This window comes from Schistocerca nitens, chromosome 7, assembly GCF_023898315.1.
Source record: "Schistocerca nitens isolate TAMUIC-IGC-003100 chromosome 7, iqSchNite1.1, whole genome shotgun sequence".
Classification (NCBI taxonomy): Eukaryota; Metazoa; Arthropoda; class Insecta; order Orthoptera; family Acrididae; genus Schistocerca; species Schistocerca nitens.
Window position 1 is genome coordinate 198,026,366 of NC_064620.1, and position 23,205 is coordinate 198,049,570.

The following is a 23,205-nucleotide window of genomic DNA, read 5'->3' on the forward strand; positions in this document are numbered from 1 at the left end:
GCTTCTTGGGATCAAGTAACAGAACTATTGATTCTGAAGTTGTGGAAAACAGCGTGGCCCACCATTTGCAATTCCATCACTAAAGTATTCAACACCTCAATTCTTAGAAATGTTAGAAAATATTCCTGATTGTTCGGATATAGATGATAGTGATGAAGGTGCCTAGTTGCAGACTGACAGTGATTCTGCCTTATGGTATGATGATGAATTCTTTACTGCAACATGTTGTACTGCAGAGAATGGCAGTGATGGTGAAGTGGGCAATGGAAGTAGCATTTCAAGGAAGGGAAGAAATAATGCCTCATGTGGAGGCCACAATACAGATGGAAAAAATTATGGTTTACTTAGAATGTCACCTGAAAACAACTTCAACTGAACACTTTAGTGGAAAGTCTAATTGACTGTGCTGTTCACCATGCCACACAAGTATCAGAAAAGGGTGTTAACATTTTCAGTAAATAAATATGAATTCGCTACAGTAACTTAAGAGTTTATGTGCCAAAAAAGTGTTTCTTTTTAGTACCAAAATGGAAGGTTTGTATGCTGTAGTATATATTATTTGCAATATTTCCATATTATCTGGGGTTTTCTTAATCCGGATTACAGTCGATTCTGAATAAATGAAGTTCTTATGTGTTGGTAAGTATGAACACCAGGTAATACACTGACCTCATCCAATACGAGCATACGGCAGTGTTCCATGTTGGCGACGTGTTTATCCATTAGGTCCAATATTCGACCAGGCGTCGCAATTACAACGTGCACTGAAAATTTTACAGGTTGATGTTATTTAGGCTACATCTAGATAACATATATAAGTCTTATTTCAGAATTAAGATTTGTAACTTATTACCTGTCTGGTAAATCCTCATGATATCATCTCTCAGATTTGTACCACCAGTAGTTACCATAATTTTAACTTTCATGTGTTTTGCAAGTTCTATGCATATTTGACTAGTTTGAAGGGCCAACTCTCGGGTTGGCACAATTATAAGTGCTGTGAATAAAGAAAGAATGGATGTCACATGAAATTCATGCAGTGAAACATCAAATTACTAAAATCTTTCAACTGAAGATGAAAGCATTATTTTCAAAAATGCTGATTTTAATAATAATTGATGAAAGTATAAAGACATCTTGTTACACATTTTCTTTATACTGAAAACTGATTTTATCCCAATACAGAACACCTTCAGACTATAGTTTTAGTGCTGTGTGCAGAATTCATGTCACTAAATTTATCAACATGAAAGTGTGACACTGTATTAACAGACATTTCACTAATGCAGGTGACCCGAGTTCCTCCACTTGACAGTACGTAAAGTCTTCTCCGAACAACACAATATGATTATCCTTGCACCTTGCCCCAACCTAAGATATGTAGAATTCTTAATTGCCTAAATTCTTAGTCCTGCATACAATGAATGTCAGACAATTGACAAACATAAAAAGCAGGTGTGTCTTGCCTACCTTTACATGATAAATACAAAATGTGTCACTTTGGGAGTAAATATTAAACCCAAAATCTCCACTCACTTCCCCAGCCCAAAAGCATAAACTGAATAATTTAAGACTTTAAATAAAGGCTGTAAGTGCCATAGTAAGAATTTTATGGTTGCGTATGAAATTGGAGCTACATGCCAAACCCAATAACATAAAAGGCTTGAACTACCCAAAAATGCAGTGCCAAAAGCTATCAAAATATAGTACGTGATTTAACAGCCACAGCTGTTAACGTAGGAAGGGCTCTATTTTCTGCACGGTTACTCCTCAGTGTTAGATAAAATGGCAGAGGCAGCAGATTTTTGTAACAGTTTAGAGTGGAAGGAAATGAGTAAAGGAGAAGGTACTGAGGCAGCAATGAGGAAAAACCTGAAAATGGAATGAACGAATACTTATGTTCATGCAATAAATGTATTCCTGCAAAAACTCGTCCAGAACAGGATTTAAGTCTTATTAATGATCCCTAACATACACCATAAATGGGCATAGTGTTTATTCTTGAGTTACAAAATGTATTGTTCCAGAAAATGGAAAGGACATGGTGCAACAATCTAGATAAAAAGAGCCATTTACTATCAGTCACATGAATGTATCTCACCTCTTAGATTTCATGAAAGCAGCAGATCGTAATACAAACATAGCACATCTAAACAAATCCAAAGTACACGGGCTATGGTTCCACAAACTTTAGCCTCAAGTAGAAAAGACCAATAGAAGCTCAGATGAAACTGAGGCCTGGGAAGGTATCCCCATTCTGAGAAAATGTGTACAAGTTCAGGATGTCAAAAAATGCAACATCCTACCCTGGATGTTAGGAGCCACATCCTTGAAGAAAGAGGAAATATTTGATTGAAATGGCACAGTACCTGACAAATATGACAGCATACACTCTTACAAAATCAGAATTAGCTTTTACCATCTTTCTGCTGAGTACTGAACTACAGCACTTAGAACTTTTCATTGCATTTGCACTTCCAGGAAGTTTTTCAAACTAACTTATTTTGGAAACTAAATCCATACTATGCTTAGCTTTTAAATAGAACATATGAACAGTGCAATTATGAACATTAATTACCTTGTATACTTAAACTCATTTTCCTCTAATTCATGATTTTCGCAATTAAGAGGTTTTTGTATTTCAAGTCTTCAATTTGTGGTGCAAACTAACTTCTTGCAAACAGGTTTTCAGTTAGCTCATTGTGATAATTATTGCTTCACATCCCTCTTAACAAGGAGCCCAGGTGACAAATTAAGAATTAGATATATACAGATAACTACGTATGACCCATATTGTTAAACAGACTAGTTCTAGAAAATTTTTAATGATTACAACTTAGAAACAGTAACTAGATAGCAGTTGGTTTGCTGGTTACTATTTTTTATTTTGTATATTTCCATGAATTTTCATGCATTTACTTCACTATCATCAATCAATAATATAAGAAGGTATAAAATTATTTAAATGAAATTAATATTTGTGAAACAAATAGGTCTTTTCTTCTGTGGCCCCAAACAGTCACAGTAAGGTGCTAGCAAAACTATATGAAATTTAACAACAAAAATAATTGACAATATAATGTAAATGGATAGATAGAAAATCTACTCAACCAGTGGCAGCAGGGACACATGGACACACAGTATCAATGAGCGTGCTGTCTGTGTGCAGCACGGAGGAGGCAGATGATCTGAGTCTGATCGAGGACAAATTGTGATGACAAAGAGGCTTGGCATGAGCATTTTATTTCAGAAACTGCATGACTTCTCAGTTTCTCAAGTTGTTCTGTAGCAAGTGTCTGACATGTGGCAAAATCAAGGTGAAACCACTTCAGACATTGTGGGGCAGGGCAGCCACCCCTCACTACAGATATCTGACATCATAGGCTGGGCATATTGGTGAAATGGGACAGATGAACTGTGACAGAACTAACATCAGAGTTGCTGAGCAGAGTACATGTGCATCTGAACATAGTGCATCGAACACTCCTAACAATGGGCTTCCGCAACCAATGACCCGCCCATGTGCTAACACAATGACATTGGCAAATATAGCTGACATGAACACACGACCATCAGCACTGGACACTGGCACAGTGGCAGACTTTTGTTTCTGTTCATACCTATGGCAGGGCATGAATCCGTCTTCCAGGGGAATAGCTCATTGACACTGTACTATGGGGCATTTGACTACCACGTTTCCCAATTGCAGTGGGATTTTGTAACAAGATAATATGCCATGTCACGAGGCTAAGAGAATGATGGCGTGGTCAGGAGCACAGTGGCAAGTCTCAATTGAGGAGCTGCTCCCCTCCCCAACTCAGACCTGAACATGACCGAGCTCATTGCTGCTTCCCAGAAATTACAGTAATTTGATGACTTGTGCATCAAAATGTGGTGCAACTCTCTCCAGCGAACTACCAAGACCTCATTGCTTCCACATCCCTGCTGTTATCTGTGCCAGAAGTGGACGTACTGGCTATTAGTAGGTGGTCACATCTGGCTGATTAGTGTATTCTACATGCACTCATGGCAATATGTATCAATTCATCATTGGATTTAATTCAATATTACAAAAAGCTTGTGAATTACAGAGAATAACAAATGGAAACAACAGACCATGGTAGTCCAGCAGAACTAATTGGTAACTAGAAAATTGCAGGACTCAAAATTTAGAGTAAACAAAAGTTTATGACCAAAGAATGTTAGTATAACAGCTTTTAATACACGTTCAAAAAGATTGCAATGGTGAAATTACTTTCTGGAAGAACTGGAACTTGTTCTTTGACATAGTGGAAAGAATCTGATTTAGGTAGTCTATGTTCTGTCTTACATCTGCAACTATACTCTGAAAAACACCAAACCACCATGAGGTGCGTGCATGGCAGAGGGTACGTACTGTTGTACCAGTTATTAGGGTTTCCTCCTGTTACGTTCATGTACTGAGTGCAGGAAGAATGATTGAATGCCTCTGTGCATGCAGTGATTAGAATAATCTTATCCTCACTCTCTGTATGTGAGCAATACGTAAGGGGTTGTATACTCCTAGCGCCGTCATTTAAAGCAGGTATTGAAACTTCGTTAATAGACTTTCTCAGAATAGTTTATGCCCTATCTTCGAGAGTCTTCCAGTTTAGTTCCTTCAATATCTGACATTCTTCCACAAATTAAACCTGGGACAATCCATGCTGCCCTGCTCTGTATACTTTCAATATCGCCATTAGTCCTGTTTGGTATGGGTCGCAATATTCTAGGATGGTTTACGTGTTTTTTGTAAGTGATCTCCTTTGTAGACTGATTGCACTTCCACAGTATATTACCAATAAACCGGAGTCTAGCAGGCTGATTCCATAAGTGACTCATTGATATTGACTGATATTATACAACATTTTTTCAGTTTTGTGAAATGCACAATTTTACATTTCTGAACATTTAAAGAAGTTGCTAGTCTTTGCACAACTTTGAAATTTTATCAAGATCTGACAATATTTATGCGTCTTTCAGACTGTACATTATAGACAAATGAATTTGGAAAAGTGATTTTACTACTAATATTGCCTGTGGGGTCATTAATATAAAATATGAACAGCAAGTGTCCCATCGTACTTCCCTGGGGCACACCCGAAGTTACTTCTAAATCTGACTACTCTCCATCCACATTAACATGCTGTGTCCTTCCTATCACAAAGTCCTCAATCCAGTCACAAATTCCACTTGATAATCCATATGATCATACTTTTGACAATAAATGAAGGTGTGGTACTGAGTCAAACACTTTTCTGAAATAAAGAAATACTGTATCTACCTGGCTGCCTTGATCCAAAGCTTTCAGTATGTTAGGTGAGAAGTGAGAGTTGGTTTCACATGACCGATGTAAACCCGTGCTGGTTGGCTAAAAAAATGGCTCTAAACACCATGGGACTTAACATCTGAAGTCATCAGTCCCCTGCTGGTTGCTCACTGAGCTCAAAATGTGTTCTAAGATTCTACAATAAATCTATGTCAAGGATAATGGATGTTAGTTTTGTGGATCACTTCTACTACCCTTCTTGTAGCTCCGTGTGACCTAAGCCTTTTCCAAGAACTGGGTACAGTTTTTTGTTTGAGGGATCTACAATAGATTATAAAGAGTCATAAGAGGGGGCTAACACAGCTGTAAATTCTGTACACAATCTAAGATTTCATTCGGGCCTGGAGCTTTGTTCAATTTTAACGATTTCAGCTGTTTCAAAACACCACTGACGCTAATACTTATTGCATTGATCTTTTCAGTGTTTTAAGGATTGAATTGCAGCAGTTATCCTGAGGTTTCCTTTATGAACATTTGAAAACAAGAGTTACCCATTTCAGCTTTTGCTTTGCTACCCTGAATTTCAGTTCCTGTCTCATTAGTTAGGTGCTGGACACTAATGTTGGAGCCAATAGCAGCCTTTCTGATGAGAGAAATGGACACAGCAACTTTGAATGGAATCTTCTATAATCTGATAAATGTACAAATAGTGAAGAAGCTATGGCATGTTTTTGCTGCAGTTCCTAATTTTACATGTGATTTTTCATGAAAATCAGTCATTACCAGACTTGGTATGCGCCTGGTACTCTTAGTAGCATGTAAACTGAGCACACTAAAATTTAACAATGTGCTTTCAAATGCCCAAAATAAGAGACGAAAAATAGTACTGAGTTACTGAAGGGAGTTCTATGTGGCTGGCTAATCTATCACCCTCAAATTATTTCCCTAATAGCTTTTAATATTAATTTAATATTTAAAGAGTTAGTCTAACATTCCCAAATCAAGTTTTGCTTATTTCAACCACTCCCTACCTGCCAGGGTTACTTTTTGCCTTAAAATTTTGCCCTTTTAATTGACTTTTCATCTTATTGATTAAACTGTTACTCTTTATTTATTCACAATACTGGACCCACAATTCGGAAGACACCCATTTATATGCAAACAGATTTCCACTTCTCATAACCATGCACCAGAGGTGACAAAATTCCCTAACATTAGAAACCACTCACCATCTTAAATGCTAAAAGTCCACTAATTTTCATCTGTAGTTTATTTTCCAAGTAATAAAGTTAAATCACTTTCATTACCTACTGTTACATGGAGTATTATTAACATAAAAATATGTCAGGCTACAAAAGACTATAGTCCCTATTACCTGAAACACCTCATTTTTAACAATTCATTTCTTTCTGAGGTTTGATTTTGCAAACCAACTCACCTACCATTGTTTAATAGGCTGAATATTATTAATGGGCTATTAGTGAGTGAAATGAACTTTTGTCCTGCATCATTGCTGAGAGAGCTGATCACTGATTAACGTTTGCCAGTTACATTCTGAGAACAGCAACTGCTGATATTTGAAGTGTGAGTATGTTATTAACATATAGTACTGTTGATTTGTCCACAGCTCATGGTCTTGCGGTAGTGTTCTCGCTTCCCGCACATGGGGTCCCAGGTTCGACTCCTGGCAGGGTCAGGGATTTTTTTCCCTGCCTTGAGATGACTGGGAGTTGTGTTGTCTTAACCACCACCACCACCACCACCACCACCACCACCCATTTCCTTGTATATTTACAGCTTGTTGCCTCTAATGAAAATTCTAATGAAAATTTGCTGATTACCGAGATTGTAGATACAATAAGATATAAAAATAATGGATAAAGCTAAACATTTGATAACACAATCATGGACGTAAAAGCACTGACTGGCACAAATATGTATTCATATCGTGAGATTTCTCGTAGATTGATACACCCAATCCTCTGTCAGGCTGTAAAGAAGGAAACTTATTTTGGTGAGGAATTAGTTCCTCAGAACAGGTGTGGCAGGTCAGAGCACTCCTTGGAAAAGATACACCATGAGAACTAATTCTGCTTTAACAAAAGAAATTAAAATGAAACTGCAACACAGTGGCATCACTGCATCTGAAAGAACTAAGACACAAGCTTTCACAAATGAACTTCAAAGCTTTTACACCTCAGCTGAAAGCCAAAATAACTGTTACTGTGATAAAATGTCCTGCATGAGGAAAGGACAAAAGCATCAAGATTTGGACTTCCAGAATTCTGTTAGCTTCATTAGATAGCATCTGCCTTAGTACAGAAGCGACGAATTTTATGGGTTCAGGGCTAATCCTAGAGCAAATCTCAATGGCTTTTTCATTTAGTTTCTGGCTTGCTATAATGAAAAGTCAACATTTGACATTTTTGTAAATAAATTTCTGTTTGTACAAAGATGCACTTTTGTGAAGTACCATCCTCACTATTTCATTGATTTCAATTTGCTGCATTGTTTTGTGCAATAGGTGTGGTCTACCTAGCCATGCCTAACTGTGTGTCAAAGTTAAGGTCTGCGTACAAACATCTCACCTAAGTCATCGGTGCCATAGGCACTGGACATGTGGACTCTTGAGGGCAGGAAGATCGGTACAAGGAGCAGTTAAGGAGAAGGTTACTACCTCAAAAGAACGGCTTCCTAAAAACGAACCATTTGTGCAGGCCGGAGTTCCATGCCCCATAGCACACTCAGTAAAACCTTTTTGCAGGAAGAAAATTTCCCTTTGTTGCTCTGGCCAGGAAATTCACCCATAATGAACCTAACTGATAAAGTTGGGGAGCTGGTGAAAAGAGAAGCGAAGGAAACGATCACAAAATTGTCTCGTTGGAAACATTATACGAGTCTGGTATCACCCAACAATGCAGGACACTGTACAAGCCCGTATTAATAGTATACACAGGTGAACTGGAGCATTAATAGCTGTTAAAGGTGGTGTGACAACAGGCTTTGTTCCACTTATTGGACTTTTTTAAAAACCACAATTAAAACTGTCTGGTTTGGTGGATGTTAATCTGTAATGTTTGCTAAATTAAATCACTTCATTTAGACTGATTAAAATAATCGTAGCAGCTTTTTGTATCTCCTAAATTAATTTGTTAAAAACTCAATATGGCCAGGGAGTGTATGTGGCATGAATCCCTACAGACTACTATTCAAGTCAATAGGTGTACACTCTGCACATTTGCTCTTCCTAAATTGTATCCACAAATGGCCACAGCCTTGAGAAGTCTGAAATAACAGGAATGCAAATTCACGGCAATCTTTCAATCACAAGAAAAAACAAATCAGTCATTAATATCCTTCCACTATCACTTTTTAGTTAATGAAAATGCAAAAGTGAATTCAGTAAACAATCAACGTGTAACCATAATAAGAGTGAATGTTCCACGTTAATTCTGAATATGACCTGGGGGACCTACAATTAGTAGTTATAGGATGAATAACACAAAAAATGATTTGCTTATAAGTGGCCAACAGTCTCCTGTGCAAACAAAAATATTGTTCCAAGACTCAGTCTCTCAGTACAGTCACAGCATCACCAATACAAAGTTGAGGAAAAACACAGTTCTTGCTCCCACAAAAATTATGGTAATTTTAGTTCCCTGAAAGTACCTCAAGGTTTCAACAAAGCTTCTGATTTGGCTATTATGCCATTTGTGAACACACACTACTCACCTTGAATGCAATCTTTCTTGGGATCAACTTGCTCAAGAACAGGTATTGAATATGCACCAGTTTTTCCTGTTCCATTTTTGGCACGTGCCAAAACATCTTTACCAGACAGTGCAATAGGAATACTGGCTTCTTGTATTGGAGAGGGCTTTTCCCACCCTTTTTCAAATATTCCCATCAGCAATTCTCGTTTAAGACAGAATTCTTCGAATTCATTCCCTCTCGTGTCCGTAACATCCTACAGAAATAAAAATTCATTACATTTTCACATAAAAAAAGCTGCAACTTTTTTAAATCATTAATTCTTACACTTGTCTGAATCCGCCTGTCCTTTGGTGGAATTTTAAGCTTTGACTTCCATCCTTTATCATCTGTCACATCCATGTCCCTGTAACAATTGTTAATTGCAGTCATCACAAATAGTTTAAAACGTGAAATGCTTAAATTTCTTTGTCATTGGAACACAAGTGAAACACATGCTTTCAGCTGTTTCAATTTGTTGCAATATTTCGTGTAATAGGTGTGGACTGCCTATCTAAGCGTAACTGTACATCTAAGTCACAACGAAATTGCTATAGACCTACTATGAACAATAATGTTCCGAAGTAGGTAATCAGCTCCAAATGCAACGAGTTAACTAGCACAATTGCTACAACATCTTAACTCCTAGGAACTTCGAAAATTTTGGAGACAATAGCTTGTAAAGGATTATGAAGGATTCCAATAAATTTCCGAAGTTTGGGTGGTGTTATATGAAACGAAAATAGTGACTACCAGTAGCAGTAGGCATTTAAGACTAAACACATACTTACATTTTTTGATTATTTATGCTGTTTATCGGTGGTAACAGCGAGACATGATTGGAATTCACATGCGTTTCGGTCATCATGATGACTTCTTGTGGCCTCAACGTGTATTTAAAGCCTCTATGGAATACGGATCCTTTGGTCGTGTTGTCAACGATCTAAAACGCTGATCCTATTCTGCAACAAAACGTTAGTATACACGTCATCGAGAATTAATAAATTAAATTACATAGGGTATTGAGGTACAACATTCACAAAGTGGGTTTCAGTGTTATAATGAAGTTGCACTACTTTATTGAAATGATACCTGTCGTGGCGTTTTCTGGGTTATTTGTGCACAAAACATTACAACTTTCAACGTTACTACACCGACCTGAAAACTAAGCTGACAGACCTACTTAACTACCAACACGAAAAAAAAAAGTTATTTTCACATTCCTTATGTGTTACTGTATGTGACACTCTTAGCACTCACACTGCGGGCATATTCTCTGTCCAGAATAACGCCCCCCGAGTGAAACAAACTGAAGAAATCTAACCACATACTTGCCCGCTTTGTGTAACCATGTTACACTTTTATTTAATGTAGTGATTAAAACACTGTGAAAGATCTACTAACATTGTGGCAGACACTCTCACAAATTTAAACGAAAATATGGGACGTAAAAGATGGCCTCTACGTCAAACTTACGTCTACTCAGTTGCTAATTATCCAAACTATGTTGTAGCTTATTACCTTAACACGTAGGGCTCAACACACGCTACACTTCCCAATCTTCTCTCATTCAACACCAATACACCAGTAAACATATCTCATTCCCTTATTCAACCGCTAAAGCAGCTTCTGCCAGCAACGAACGTGCTTGCACACATCTAGCGGACAGTATTAGAAACACTCGACCCAAAAGGATATCAATGATGTGCTTTCTCAAAACTTTGAGATCATTTTTAAAATTCCTTCAATTCTCAGTTTTTTAAATTAAATTATAGGCACTTTCATACTGAAATCGTGGAGAAAATATTGGTTTCTTCAACTCTTGTGTCAATGACGCCTGGAAATGTTAACCAAAGAGTGTTGGAATAACACCGGAATAACCTTGATTTAGATGCGTTCGCAAAACAAGATGAAACTGATTGGGGTAAGTTATTTTAAGGGAAGGAAATGTATTAATTTCCTTTACTGTCGCAACAGCAATATTTCTAGAAAGTCTATGCCTCTTTTGGGAATTCTTTACTCACAGCTCAATACTAGCATCTGCGATTACGTTATGATTGGATTGATTATAACATTAAACCTAAGTTGCTTATTGTATAATTGTAAAGATGAGTAGTAGTAACAGTTGTTATTTTATGATGGTCTAATCATGAGCTATCAATCAAAATCATTTACTGTATACTATCTGTACGTAAAATCTTATGCCAACAAAGTGCTATCAGTACTCTCTACACAGTAAAACTTCAAAAATCTCTATTTTTCAGTTTTAAACTATTGAGCCGCTGATAACCTGCGACTTCGTACTTTATGTTTTTGCATTTATATGGATATTCAATTGGTTCAGTTGTAACCCTTAAAGTTCCCGTTGCCATCTCTCAGCTCCCTAGCCCTTATTGTTACTCTGTTGCCAATGCTTAAGGGTAGGGTATGATATTACAGCGTTATCTAGTTGTTCTTTCCCGAAGCCATCGTGGTTTCCTTCGTCAGCAGCCACTTGAACGTGACGTGGACTTAAACTATTACTGCGTCTTTCCAGCTAGTGGGCTCTGAGACCGCACATAGGACTTTGCATTATGGATCCAGCAACGAGGTCTTCGTATGCGGATCATGTTACAGATCCTGACTTTGAGTATACTGTTTTAACATGATTTGAGGACAGTTGAAGTGACGTTGGATCAGATAAAGACAACGAAATTGAAAGTGAACATAATTCAGAATAGGAACAGTGTAAAGGTGAAGACGAATTTGTTTTACCATCCGTAAATTCGTAGAACGAAACAAATGATCAAAGTGATGAAGAAAGAAGTGTAGAGATCGAATCTTTAGTTAAAGGATCTGCTTGAAATAGATCAGGTCCAAACAAATATCGTTGGTCGTCGAAGCCTCTTCCAACAATGGGTACTCACATTGTTTGTCAGCATGTTGGGCATATAAGTGGGGTGAATTCGTTTGTGCTTCACAATTCCTGCAAAGACAGTACACAGATGAATCTCCTCAATTTTTTGAAGCAGCTTACAACTCGTTGGTGGCACCCGAGACTGAAAGTGAATAAACAACTATCACGTAATTCGTGAGCTTTGTGCATCCATTCACAGTGTTTTGGGTATAGCAGAACCATGAGTTGATGTCGTTGTAGGACGATTGGAAAAACGTTAAACATGCTTGACCAATGATCCAGAAAAGGAGAGGAAGACGCCTTATATTTGCCATTGTTACAAGAAGCCAATCTAACTTGAATTCTGTACAAAAAGTTGTAACTAGTGGAAAGAAAACCTCTAAGAACGAAACTAAAAACCTAAAAAGTACTAGTGTCGTTATCGTTTTCGAATGTTTTATGGAAGTTTTTTGTGTTTTTATTATTACATCTATAATAACAATAAAAATATAGCAGATGTTAAATTTAGAATACAGGATATTTGAGAGCTTATAGCGTTAACATTATCTAGTAGTATTATATTAATTTTGTGCAGTTTTCTGTTTAAATACGGTTTTTCCTAAAAATAAACTTAAAAACGTTTTTGAATATCTTTTTTCTGTGTTAATAATGTAACCTTTCACATAAAAACCAAACTCTTTCATTGAAATTGCGAATTAAATTTTTGTGGGTAGTCAAATACACTGGTCTATCAGACCACACCTGGAACAGAGTGTCACAAAAAAAATGATTCGGTAAGCTAAAGGTTAACAAGATTTTGTTGTTGTTGTTGTTGTTGTGGTCTTCAGTTCAAAGACTGGTTTGATGCAGCTGGCCATGCCACTCCATTCTGCACAAGCCTCTTCATCTCTGAGAAACTACTACAAACCACATCCTTATGAATCTGCTTACTGTGTTCATCTCTTCGTCTCTCTCGACGATTTTTATCCTCTAAGTTTCCCTCCAGTACGAAATTAGTGACCTCTTGATGTCTCAGAATGTGTCTTACCAACGAATCTCTTCTTCTAGACATGTTGTGCCACAATTTACTTTTCTCCCCAATTTTGTTCAGTACCTCCTCATTAGTTATGTGATCTACCCATCTTCTCTTCAGCATTCTTCTGTAGCACCACATTTCAAAAGCTTCTATTCTCTTCTTGTCTAAACTGTTGATCATCCATGTTTCACTTGCAGACAAATACAACTTTCAGAAAAGACCTCCTGACACTTCAAACCGCTCCAATGTTAGCAAATTTATCTTCTTCAGAAACACTTTTCTTGACATTGCCAGTCTACATTTCATATCCTCTCTACTTCGACCATCAGTTATTTTGCTGCTCAAATAGCAAAACTCATCTACTGCTTTAAGTGTCTCATTTCCTAATCTAATTCCCTGATTTAATTCGACTACATTCCATTACCCTCATTTTACTTTTATTGATGTTCATTTATATCCTCCTTTCAAGACACAGTCCATTCTGTTCAATTGCTCTTCTAAGTCCTGACAGAATACCAGTGTCATCAACAAACATCAATGTTTGTATTTTTTCTCCATGAACTTTAATTCCCACTCCAAATTTTTTGTTTCTTTTACTGGTTGCTCAGTCTACAGATTGAATGACATTGGAGATGGGCTACAGCCCTGTCTCACTCCCTTCTCAACCACTGCTTTCCTTTCATGCCCCTTGCCTTATAACTGTCATCTGGTATCTGCACAAATTCTAAACAGCCTTTCACTCCCTTTATTTTACCTCTGTCACCCTTAGAATTTGGATGAAAGTATTGCAGTCAACATTCTCAAAACCTTACTCTAAGACTACAAAGGTAGGGTTACCTTTCCTTAACCTATCTGTTATAAGAAGTTGTAGGGTTAGTATTGCCTCACGTGTTCCAACACTTCTACGGAATCCAAACTGATCTTCACTGAGGTCGGCTTCTACCAGTTTTTCCATTTTGCTGTAAAGAATTCATGTTAGTATTTTACAACTGTGACTTATTAAACTGCTAATTTTCAAATCTGCCAGCCCATGCTTTCTTAGGAATTTTAACTATTATAGATATTTGTCTTGAAGTCTGAGGGTATTTCACCTCTTTCATACATATAGCTCACCAGATGGCAGGGTTTTGTCATGGTTGGCTCTTCCAAGACCATTAGTAGTTTTAACTGAATGTTTCTACTCCTGAGGCCTTGTCATGTCTTTCAGTGCTCTGTCAGATTCTTCATACAATATCATATCTCCTATCTCATCTTCATCTATGTCCTCTTCCATCTCCATAATACTGCCACCAGTGTATAGAGCCTCTATATACTCCTTCTACCTTTCTGCTTTCCCTTCTTTGCTTAGGACTGGTTTTCCATCTGGGTTCTTGATATTCATACAGGTGGTTCTCTTTCCTTCAAAAGTCTCTTTATTTTTCCTGTAGGCAGTATCTATCTTCAAAAGCTTTAAATTTTTGTCCTCTAATCATTCTCACTTAGCCATTTTGCACTTCAAGCCAGTCTCAGTTTTTTGACGTTTGTGTTTCCTTTTGCCTGCTTCATTTACTGTAGTTTTATATTTTCTCCTTTCATCAATTAAATTCAATATTTCTTGTGTTACACAGGTATTTATAACAGCCCTCGTCTTTTTACCTACGTGATCCTCGGCTGCCTTCACTATTTCACCTCTCAAAGCTATTCATTCTTCTTCTACTGTATTCCCTTCCCCTTCTCTTTTCAATTGTTCCCTAATGCTACTTCTGAAGCTCTATACAACCTTTGGTTCTTTCAGTTTATCCAGGACCCATCTCCTTAAATTTCTATTTTTTTGCAGTTTCTTTGGGCCGGCCGGAGTGGCCATGCGGTTCTGGGCGCTACAGTCTGGAACCGAGCGACCGCTACGGACGCAGGTTCGAATCCTGCCTTGGGCATGGATGTATATGATGTCCTCAGGTTAGTTAGGTTTAATTAGTTCTAAGTTCTAGGCGACTGATGACCTCAGAAGTTAAGTCGCATAGTGCTTAGAGCCATTTGAACCATTTTGAACCAATAAATTGGGGTCAGAGTCCACATCTGCCCCTGGAAATGTCTTACAATTTAAAACAATATCTATCTGAAACCCTCCAGTGTCTCCAGGCCTCTTCCATGTGTACAACCTTCTTTCATGATTCTTAAACCAAGTATTACCTATGATAAAGTTATGCTCTGTACAAAATTCTGTCAGGCAGCTTCCCCTTTCATTCCTTACCCCCAGTCTGTACTCATCTACTACTTTTCCTTCTCTTCCTTTTCCTACAGTCGCATTCCAGTGTCTTATCGACTATTAAATTTTTGTCTCCCTTAACTATCTGAATAATTTGTTTTACCGCATCATACATTTCATCAATCTGTTCATCATCTGCAGAGTTAGCCGGCATATAAACTTGTGGATATGAGCTTGATGTCTCTGTTGGCTACAATAACGCATTCACTATGCTGTTTGTAGTACCTGATCTGTGTTCCTATTTTTTATATTCTTTATTGAACTTACTCCTCCATTCCCCTATTTGATTTTGTATTTATATCTCTGTATTCACCTGACTAGAAGTCCTGTTCTTCCCGCCACCAAACTTCAATAACTCCCACTATACCAAATTTTAACATATCCATTTCCCTTTTTAAATTTTCTAACCACATGCCTGATTAACAGAGCTGACATTCCACACTCCAATGCGCCAAACGCCAGTTCTGTTTCTCCTGATAATGACATCCTCCTGAGTTGTCCTAGCCCCGAGATCCAAATGGGGGACTATTTTATCTCCATAATATTTTACCCAAGAGGATGCCATCATCATTTAACCATGTACTAGAGCTGCATGCTTTCGGAAGAAATTACAGCTGTAGTTTCCCCTGCTTTCAGCCATTTTCAGTACCAGTACAGCAACGCCATTTTGGTTGATGTTACATGGCCAGATCAGTCAATCACCCAAACTGTTGCCCCTGCAACTACTGGAAAGGCTGCTGCCCCTCTTCAGGAACCACATGTTTGAGTGGCCTCTCAGCAGACACCCATACATCATGGTCGCACCTATGGTATGGCTATACATATCACTGAGGCACACAAGCCTCCCCACCAGTGGCGAGGTCTGTGGTTCATGGGGGGAGCAGGATTTTATAGTCCACACATTAAGATAATTACTAGAAAGTACTACTGAGAAACTGCACTTTTATTATTGAACTTTAGGGATTCCTAACCTCTACCAAATGTATGTGGACAGCTGTAGAATACCGAACTCTACTCTGGACTCTAGACATGGACAGTATTTGCACATTTTGTCTGTGATTCAGAACATCAGATATTGTTGTCAATAAAATTCTTCTGGCCTGTTGATCATATTGCCAGTGTATAAAATTTTCCAACGTTTCAGCCACTTGCAAGAGTGGCTGACATGTTGAACAATTTTTTAGATGGACAGTGCAGTCGACAGCCCAGAAGAATTTTATGGGCAGTGAGAATGGCCATGGAAGCTTATGCTTACATCACATATTATGTGCAATACGTTATGGTTAATTAGTCACAAGTCTCTTTAAATGGGTAAATGTTTTACCATGAATGTAAGACTACAATTGACGTTTCTGTGTGTCTGGTTTCCTTTTGGGTGTAATATTCCAGTCTCTCGTCTTTGCAATATAATACATTACAATTTTTGCTGCATTAAGTGAGATGGTGCGCTCTTATCTCTTACATCTTGATGTGACTTTCTGTTAACATATGCTACAACATGGAGTCTCAAGGACCCCACTAAATCATTCGAAAATTTTAATTTTAGTTGTGTGACAAATTTTGACAATTATTTAAGTGCTGTTTAAATTCCCCTTGTTGATTTTACTGCACTAAATAAAGCCTGCAGTATTTTATTTTTTGTTTTATAAAATCACATACTTTTGTGGAATTATTTAAATAGTATTGTTAGAAAAAACGGTATTTTACATTCTGAAAAAGTATAACATCTTTGTAGCAAATTGATGTTCACACAAATCTAAATTCCAGTGATTAACTTGCACATAAAAATTGCACAGGAGAAAGTCTGCAATATCGACTGTCATTGCTTGGATCTACATTTCTCTTTAACAACAGTCTGAACACATGTGATTTTAAGTAACACTCTAGGTGTTTCATTGCAGAAACAGGAAAATGCCAATCACCATTGTTCTGGGATCTTCCTCTGAATGATCCTCTTGTTTGAAAGCAAAACTCTTGTCATTGGCTATTGTAAATCGTCGCCTTTTTCGTCTTCTTCTTCATCTGTATCATTGGCACCTTCCTCCATCCAACAACCACCAATTTTATCAAGCTTAGGATCCTTAAAGTCGGCACATTCCTGCGAACCTACTTCGTACTATACTGAAGAAAACTGGTACCTAGTTCACATGGCATGGTCTAAGAAACCAGTACATGTTAAGGAAGTGCATCAACAAGAAGGTGATAATACAATCAACAATAAAATTTTATTGGTTTGGCGACTTTAGGAAGCTAGGGGCATATACAGTGTGATTTTTTCCACCATGTATAAACTCTAGTTATTGATCGATGAGAATATACGGAACAAAAATGGTCTAATGAACTTATGGCCGAAAATAAATGGTTTCCATGCTAAATCATTTATTCCGTCATACATTGTTACAGAGATTGCAGTCTTGTATGCACTGCTGCATGTAGCCGCAGTTACAGTATGCATTGTTTCCTCCTAGAAGGTGGTATTGTTCCTCATACATCATGTCCTGGCACCCTCTCCTGCTGTAGTAATTGGTAATGTTGTGTCCAATTCACTTCTCTTGCTGACTCACTTTGTAGTGGATGTGATGCAGCGTTGTACACAATGGTTCCATATTAGAATTGAAAGCTTGCTGACTTCATGTTAGTTACGGAAAGGCGAAAGGCAACAGACAGCGGGCAGCAAGGTAATATCAGGAGACCTATCCCTGCCATCAACAACCACAGCATTCCATGTTCGCAACAGTGATTCGCCATTTGTCTGAGACAGAGTCGTTTCAGGAAGGAGGTAATCATGAAGGATGTATGCAAGATGTTCGGAAACCAGACTTGGAGGAAAATGTGATTAACACTGTGGAAGGCAACTGCCGTGTCAGTACCAAGCAGTGGAGCCGCCAGCACAGGGTAATTCAGATGGCTATGTGGAACATTCTCTATGACTATTGTTACTACCCTTATCACTTACACCAAGTGCAGGGCTTACTAGTGACAGACTTTCCGCATATGGAGCAATTTTGTCACTGGTTTCTTCACCAGGCAACCACAATTCCGTGATTTTTGCCATCCATCCTACTCACAGACGGAGCCACCTTTATGCAGAATGAAATCTTCAACGTTCATAACAGTCATCTATAGGATAGTATGCAGAACCACCATGATATGGTTACAGTGAATCATCAGCATCGGTGCAGCCGGAATGTGTGGATAAATGGTGACTGTGTTTTGGGACCAGTCTTCCTTCCACGTCGCCTAGCAGACTGGACACTGTCGTTTCTTGTGAGTGACTTTGCCTCCCCTGCTGGAAGAAGTGCCATTGGTGACACAGAGGGTTATGTGGCTGCTGCATGATGGTGCTCCAGCCCACTTTGCCATTAACATCCGCTGCATCTCAGTTGTGTTTTCCCTGGTCAGTGGATCAGATGAGAGAGTCGAGTTGCATGGCCTGCTCGTTCAACAGATCTTGCTCCATACAATTTCTGGTTATGGGGCCATCTCAAAAGTACCGTGTATGTAGAGCCCATTCCAGATGTGGGGACACTGGAGCAGTGTATTCATGCTGCCTGTGTCACTGTTTAGATGCAGCCTGGCCGATGTGAACATGAGGGACAGAACATACTATGGCATGTATACACATGTGTTGAGGCACATGGGAACTATTTTGAACACATACTCTAACTGTGGCTGCGTGGTACACTGCTTATAATACTGTAGTCTCTGTAACACTGTATGACTGAATAAATTGTCTCTAGCCAGGAAACCATACATTTCTGGACATAAGTTAATTAGACCTTTTTTCCTCCATCTCCTCTGGTGGAAAAAATCAAAATGTAGAAGCATTTCACTAGAACTGACCTTGGAAAGTGATGTCGAAAATTCATACAGTCTGAGAGACCACACCTTGTGAGTGAAGGTTTAATCTAACATATCTTGCAAATATGAGAGTTTACTAACATTTTTGTTTGCAGTGCAGTAAAATAAAATATAGCCTACATGAAAGAAAGATGGACAAAGGTTCTTAGTACATTCAAATATGTAACACTTTGCTTGCTATCAGTCACTTAGTGATGGTACACTTAATGTTGAAGAACTAATTACAGAAACCGTTTCAAACTCGAATTATAATTTGTTGTTAATAAAACACTTAATACTAGAAGGAAACTTTGAAATATTTTGTAAGCCACAGGTTTTGCAAAGGTGTTTGCTCTGTACTGATGTAAAAGTACCTCACTTCTATGTCTGGTAGCATTCTCAGATAACCAGTTGCATAATGCAGAGTAACTCATTATGACAAAACCACAAAGTTTCGGACATATTTGTGAATCACAGACGGGCTCCCCATATAATCAATAAATATTAATTTCCAACTAACTGTGTCACATTATGTAATCCAAAGAAGTAAGTGGCCAAGTACAAAACATAGCATGAAAACTATCAGTATACTGCATAATAAAAGGGGGTGTAATGAAAAGGTATGGAGAAACTTCCAGAAAGCTTTCCTCACACATAAAGGTATAAAATGTGTTATGTGGACATGGAAAGAGAAACACTTTATTTTCAAGTTAGAGCTCATTTTCTACTTCTCTTCACAAACAAATTAATAATGGAAAACACAATTGGTATGAATCATTTTTAACAAACAGAATGCAAATGCATAATTCAAACAATTTTGGAAGGAGAAAAAATCTTAGTGACAAGGGAGAAATCACGAAGTGGGTTCCAGAACATTCAGTTTTGGGACCACTCCTATTCCTTATTAGGGAATGTCGAGAATCCTCATAAAATTTTGCGATCACATCATCAACAAAGATCTTCTACCAAAGTCCCAGTTGGTATAGTAGGTGCCTCTTTGTTAGGACCTCATATTCCTCCACCCAGGTGCAATGGAGAAACGTACAATACTTTACCTACTGGAACTTGTCTCTTCAAAAAATTTATACTTATTGGATAATGGATCTCCCCCTCATTTCAGTGTTAATGTTCATAGGCTTCTGAATAACAGGTTTTGTGGCAGATGAATAGGCATAGGAGGACTGATTGCTTTGCCTTCGCTCTCTCCAGACCTAACCCATTAGACTTTTATTTGTGGGGGCATCTGGAACCTCCTCTAAGTGGAACCCCAGTACAAGATGTCCAGAGCCTTCATGCCTTTTTTGTGAAAGGCTGTGAATCAACATGTAGTTCTCCAAAGATGTCAGCACACCAGGGATTCACATTGATGGCAGGTTGATGCATGTATCCATGCGAATGGTAGGTATTTTGAATATTTCATTTAGGAAAGTGTTTCACACTGTACTGTGTGTTTCCATTGATTAATGTGTTGAAGAGTTATAGAAACTGAGCTGTAACATGGAAATAAAGCGTTTCTGGATCCATGTCCCTATAACATATTTTCTTCCTTCATGTGTGAGAAGTATTTGCTGAAAGTTTATCTATACCCTTTTTGTTGCACCCTTCATTAAAGCCAGCTAAATGTGCTCATAATAAATTACAAGCAAAGTCACTAATTTGAAGATAGCTACTGCTCTCCCAGAACAAATAACGGTCTTTTATCCTCTCTTAGTAGCATACTTGGTCGAACTACATCTGTATTGTTCAAATAAGACAGTCACCTAGATGATAGTTTATGATACACTACTACTTGTCATTTAGCTTTACAGTGAACAGAGTTATTTGCCATGTACCTAATAGGATTTTCCTATTCTTAAATCTAGTTAATCAGATAATCTGTAGAAGGAGTGGCTGCAGAGGTATTTTCTTTCAGTTGGCTGGGAATTTTGGTGTTAGATACGAAAGAACAAAACTTCGCTCTGAACTGTAAGCAAAGAGACGATGTGTACATGAAAATTAATTTTCTTTCTTAGATTTTAATATAGAAATTACAGTTCAGCTGGTCTTGCGATTATACAAACTACAGTTCAGTGAAAACTAATTTTATTGTTAGTAACAAAAACATTATGGAGTAGGTTTACAGCAATATTCTTAATGAGATATTTGCAAGATGTGCAGTTACGTATTTTATAAAATTTCCAGACTAATCTGTTTTGCTGAACAATCTCTATTTGTGATACATACAAAACTCCTTCACTAATTATGTAAGACCACAGGGAGTGAAAATATACCACATGAGGTAAAACATTTGTCTTTAGGTCAAGACAATATCTTTTAAGAGCAAAACATGGGAAAATGAGCTTTCTGATTAGTTCCACTATGTGTTGACTGCTTTTAACTTGTTATCCTACTGAAGCCCTTCTGCTGGTCTCCTATAAACAGTTGTGGTTCGTCCTGTGGCGCAACAGAGCAGTGAACCCCCGTAGAAATATTCGCATCTGAGATACATTTACAGTGCATAAAGATTTTAAATTTAAAATCATCCAGTCTCCTGCCTCTGTGAGAAATGATTATTTAGTAATATATATGGAACTCTCCACCAATATCTATAGTCATGTTTGAAACTGGTGGTTAGCTCTCACGCACTCACCTCGACACGTGCGCAAAACCATGTTCTGCTCCCCTGGAGACCACATTTCAGCGCCAGAGAGGTGTGGAGAGGGAGCCAGGGCACCGAGTGTCTCTTACTTCTACTTAGGAGCAACACTCTGTTATGTATTCACGAGGAGGCCAATGTGTCTCATAAATAACAGATTTTGAATCTAATTCCTATCTACACTATTCTGTAACTGATGATATGCGTTGTCTCATTGATCTCTGTGAGAAATTATATTTCTGAAACAGAAATAATATCAGGATTCTAGTCAGCAACAACAGAGAGTTTTCTCTTGTTTGTCGTAGTTAAGTTACCAAAAATATGACAAGCTTTTACCATTTCTCAAGTCAGAAGATTCGATAGAGAGTTGTGCGTTTGAGGATTTGATTTCTCAGATGTGCAGTGTCTACAATAATAAGTCCATATGTGTGATACTTCAGTGCAGAAGTTTAGGGTGTAAGGTGTATGCTTCGCTGGAGATGGGCGAGGCATGACAGAATCTCTGACCAGAGAGTAGTTTATCGTTAGTTGTTGCTTGTCGCGAGTCTGCGCTAGTCTGCGCGAGTCGACGGTAGTCGGAGTCTGTCTGCAGTAGTAGTCAGTCGGATACAGTAGTAGGGAGTCGGCATGCGTCGGCTGTGTGCTCTGGTCGCGACTCTGGTGAGGACTCTGGAGGATGAGTATTGTTGTAGAAGGTAAAGAAGCAGCCTTACGCATATTTAATAATGTATGTTAATTGTAATTTAATTTGTTCAAAAAATCCCCCAATAATAATTTTTTTATAAAGTAACACTTTTAAAGAAAAGTATTCATTTCAATTTAAAGAATTTTTCCTATGCATTCCTTCCAAGAATCAAAAAAAATATACGCCAGCATTGCACGAAGCTGTGTCGATAAATAAGAGCAGATATATAATTGCAGTTTTATTGAGGTAAGAATTTTTTGCTTTTTTATTCAGAATACAGGGACGAAGGTCAGCGCTGCTGCCCTTATAAAATTTACCAGATATTATTATTTCTGTTAGGAGGTTACATTTGGTTCATGGTTCATTATTTAATTAATAATATTGTTGTTGGTTTATGGTCAATGTCCATTTATCAATTTTGTGGGGAGTTCACGCATGGTCCCATTTCACATTTTTTATTAAACATTATTCTGTTGGGAGGTTACACTTGGCTCAGTTTCAATTATCATTTAATTAATTTTCGTGTGGGGAGGTTACACTTGGCGACATCCGGACCAGGATCGTATTTCTTTGTGAATCTTCTGATAAGTAGTCATATATCTGCTCTTATTTACTTAAACGTAGTTAGCATTTGGCGCAACGCATTTACTAATTTGTCACTCTTTCTTCCACAGATCTTCGGCAATTTGTTGCTCTTTGTTATTATAGTGTTTGTTTCATTTGTGAATAATTTGATTAGTGAAAAATGCCGTGAAAAACTGTTAACAGTACATCGCGATGTATAATGAGTGAAATAGCCAAGTCAAATAATATGACCGATAGTACTTGCGACACTCAGTGTAATGATGACAA

General features: G+C 37.9%; 1 protein-coding gene across 2 annotated transcripts in view; it reads right to left on the reverse strand.

Annotated features, from left to right (window-relative positions):
• Positions 1–10,890, reverse strand: part of LOC126194961 (ATP-dependent RNA helicase me31b) — a 45,613-nt gene extending 34,723 nt beyond the window's left edge. Inside the window, exons 1-6 of one of the 2 annotated variants that reach the window (XM_049933355.1) lie at positions 10,559–10,890; positions 9,829–9,994; positions 9,326–9,404; positions 9,020–9,254; positions 854–997; positions 670–764 (exon numbers count right to left, since the gene is read on the reverse strand). In XM_049933355.1, the coding sequence (XP_049789312.1) occupies positions 670–764; positions 854–997; positions 9,020–9,254; positions 9,326–9,404; positions 9,829–9,905 (630 nt within the window). In that variant the 5' untranslated portion in view covers positions 9,906–9,994; positions 10,559–10,890. Of the gene's footprint in view, positions 1–669; positions 765–853; positions 998–9,019; positions 9,255–9,325; positions 9,405–9,828; positions 10,000–10,558 lie in introns of both variants that reach the window. The other variant, XM_049933354.1, reaches the window with a different exon arrangement.
• Positions 10,891–23,205: the final 12,315 nt, after the last annotated feature.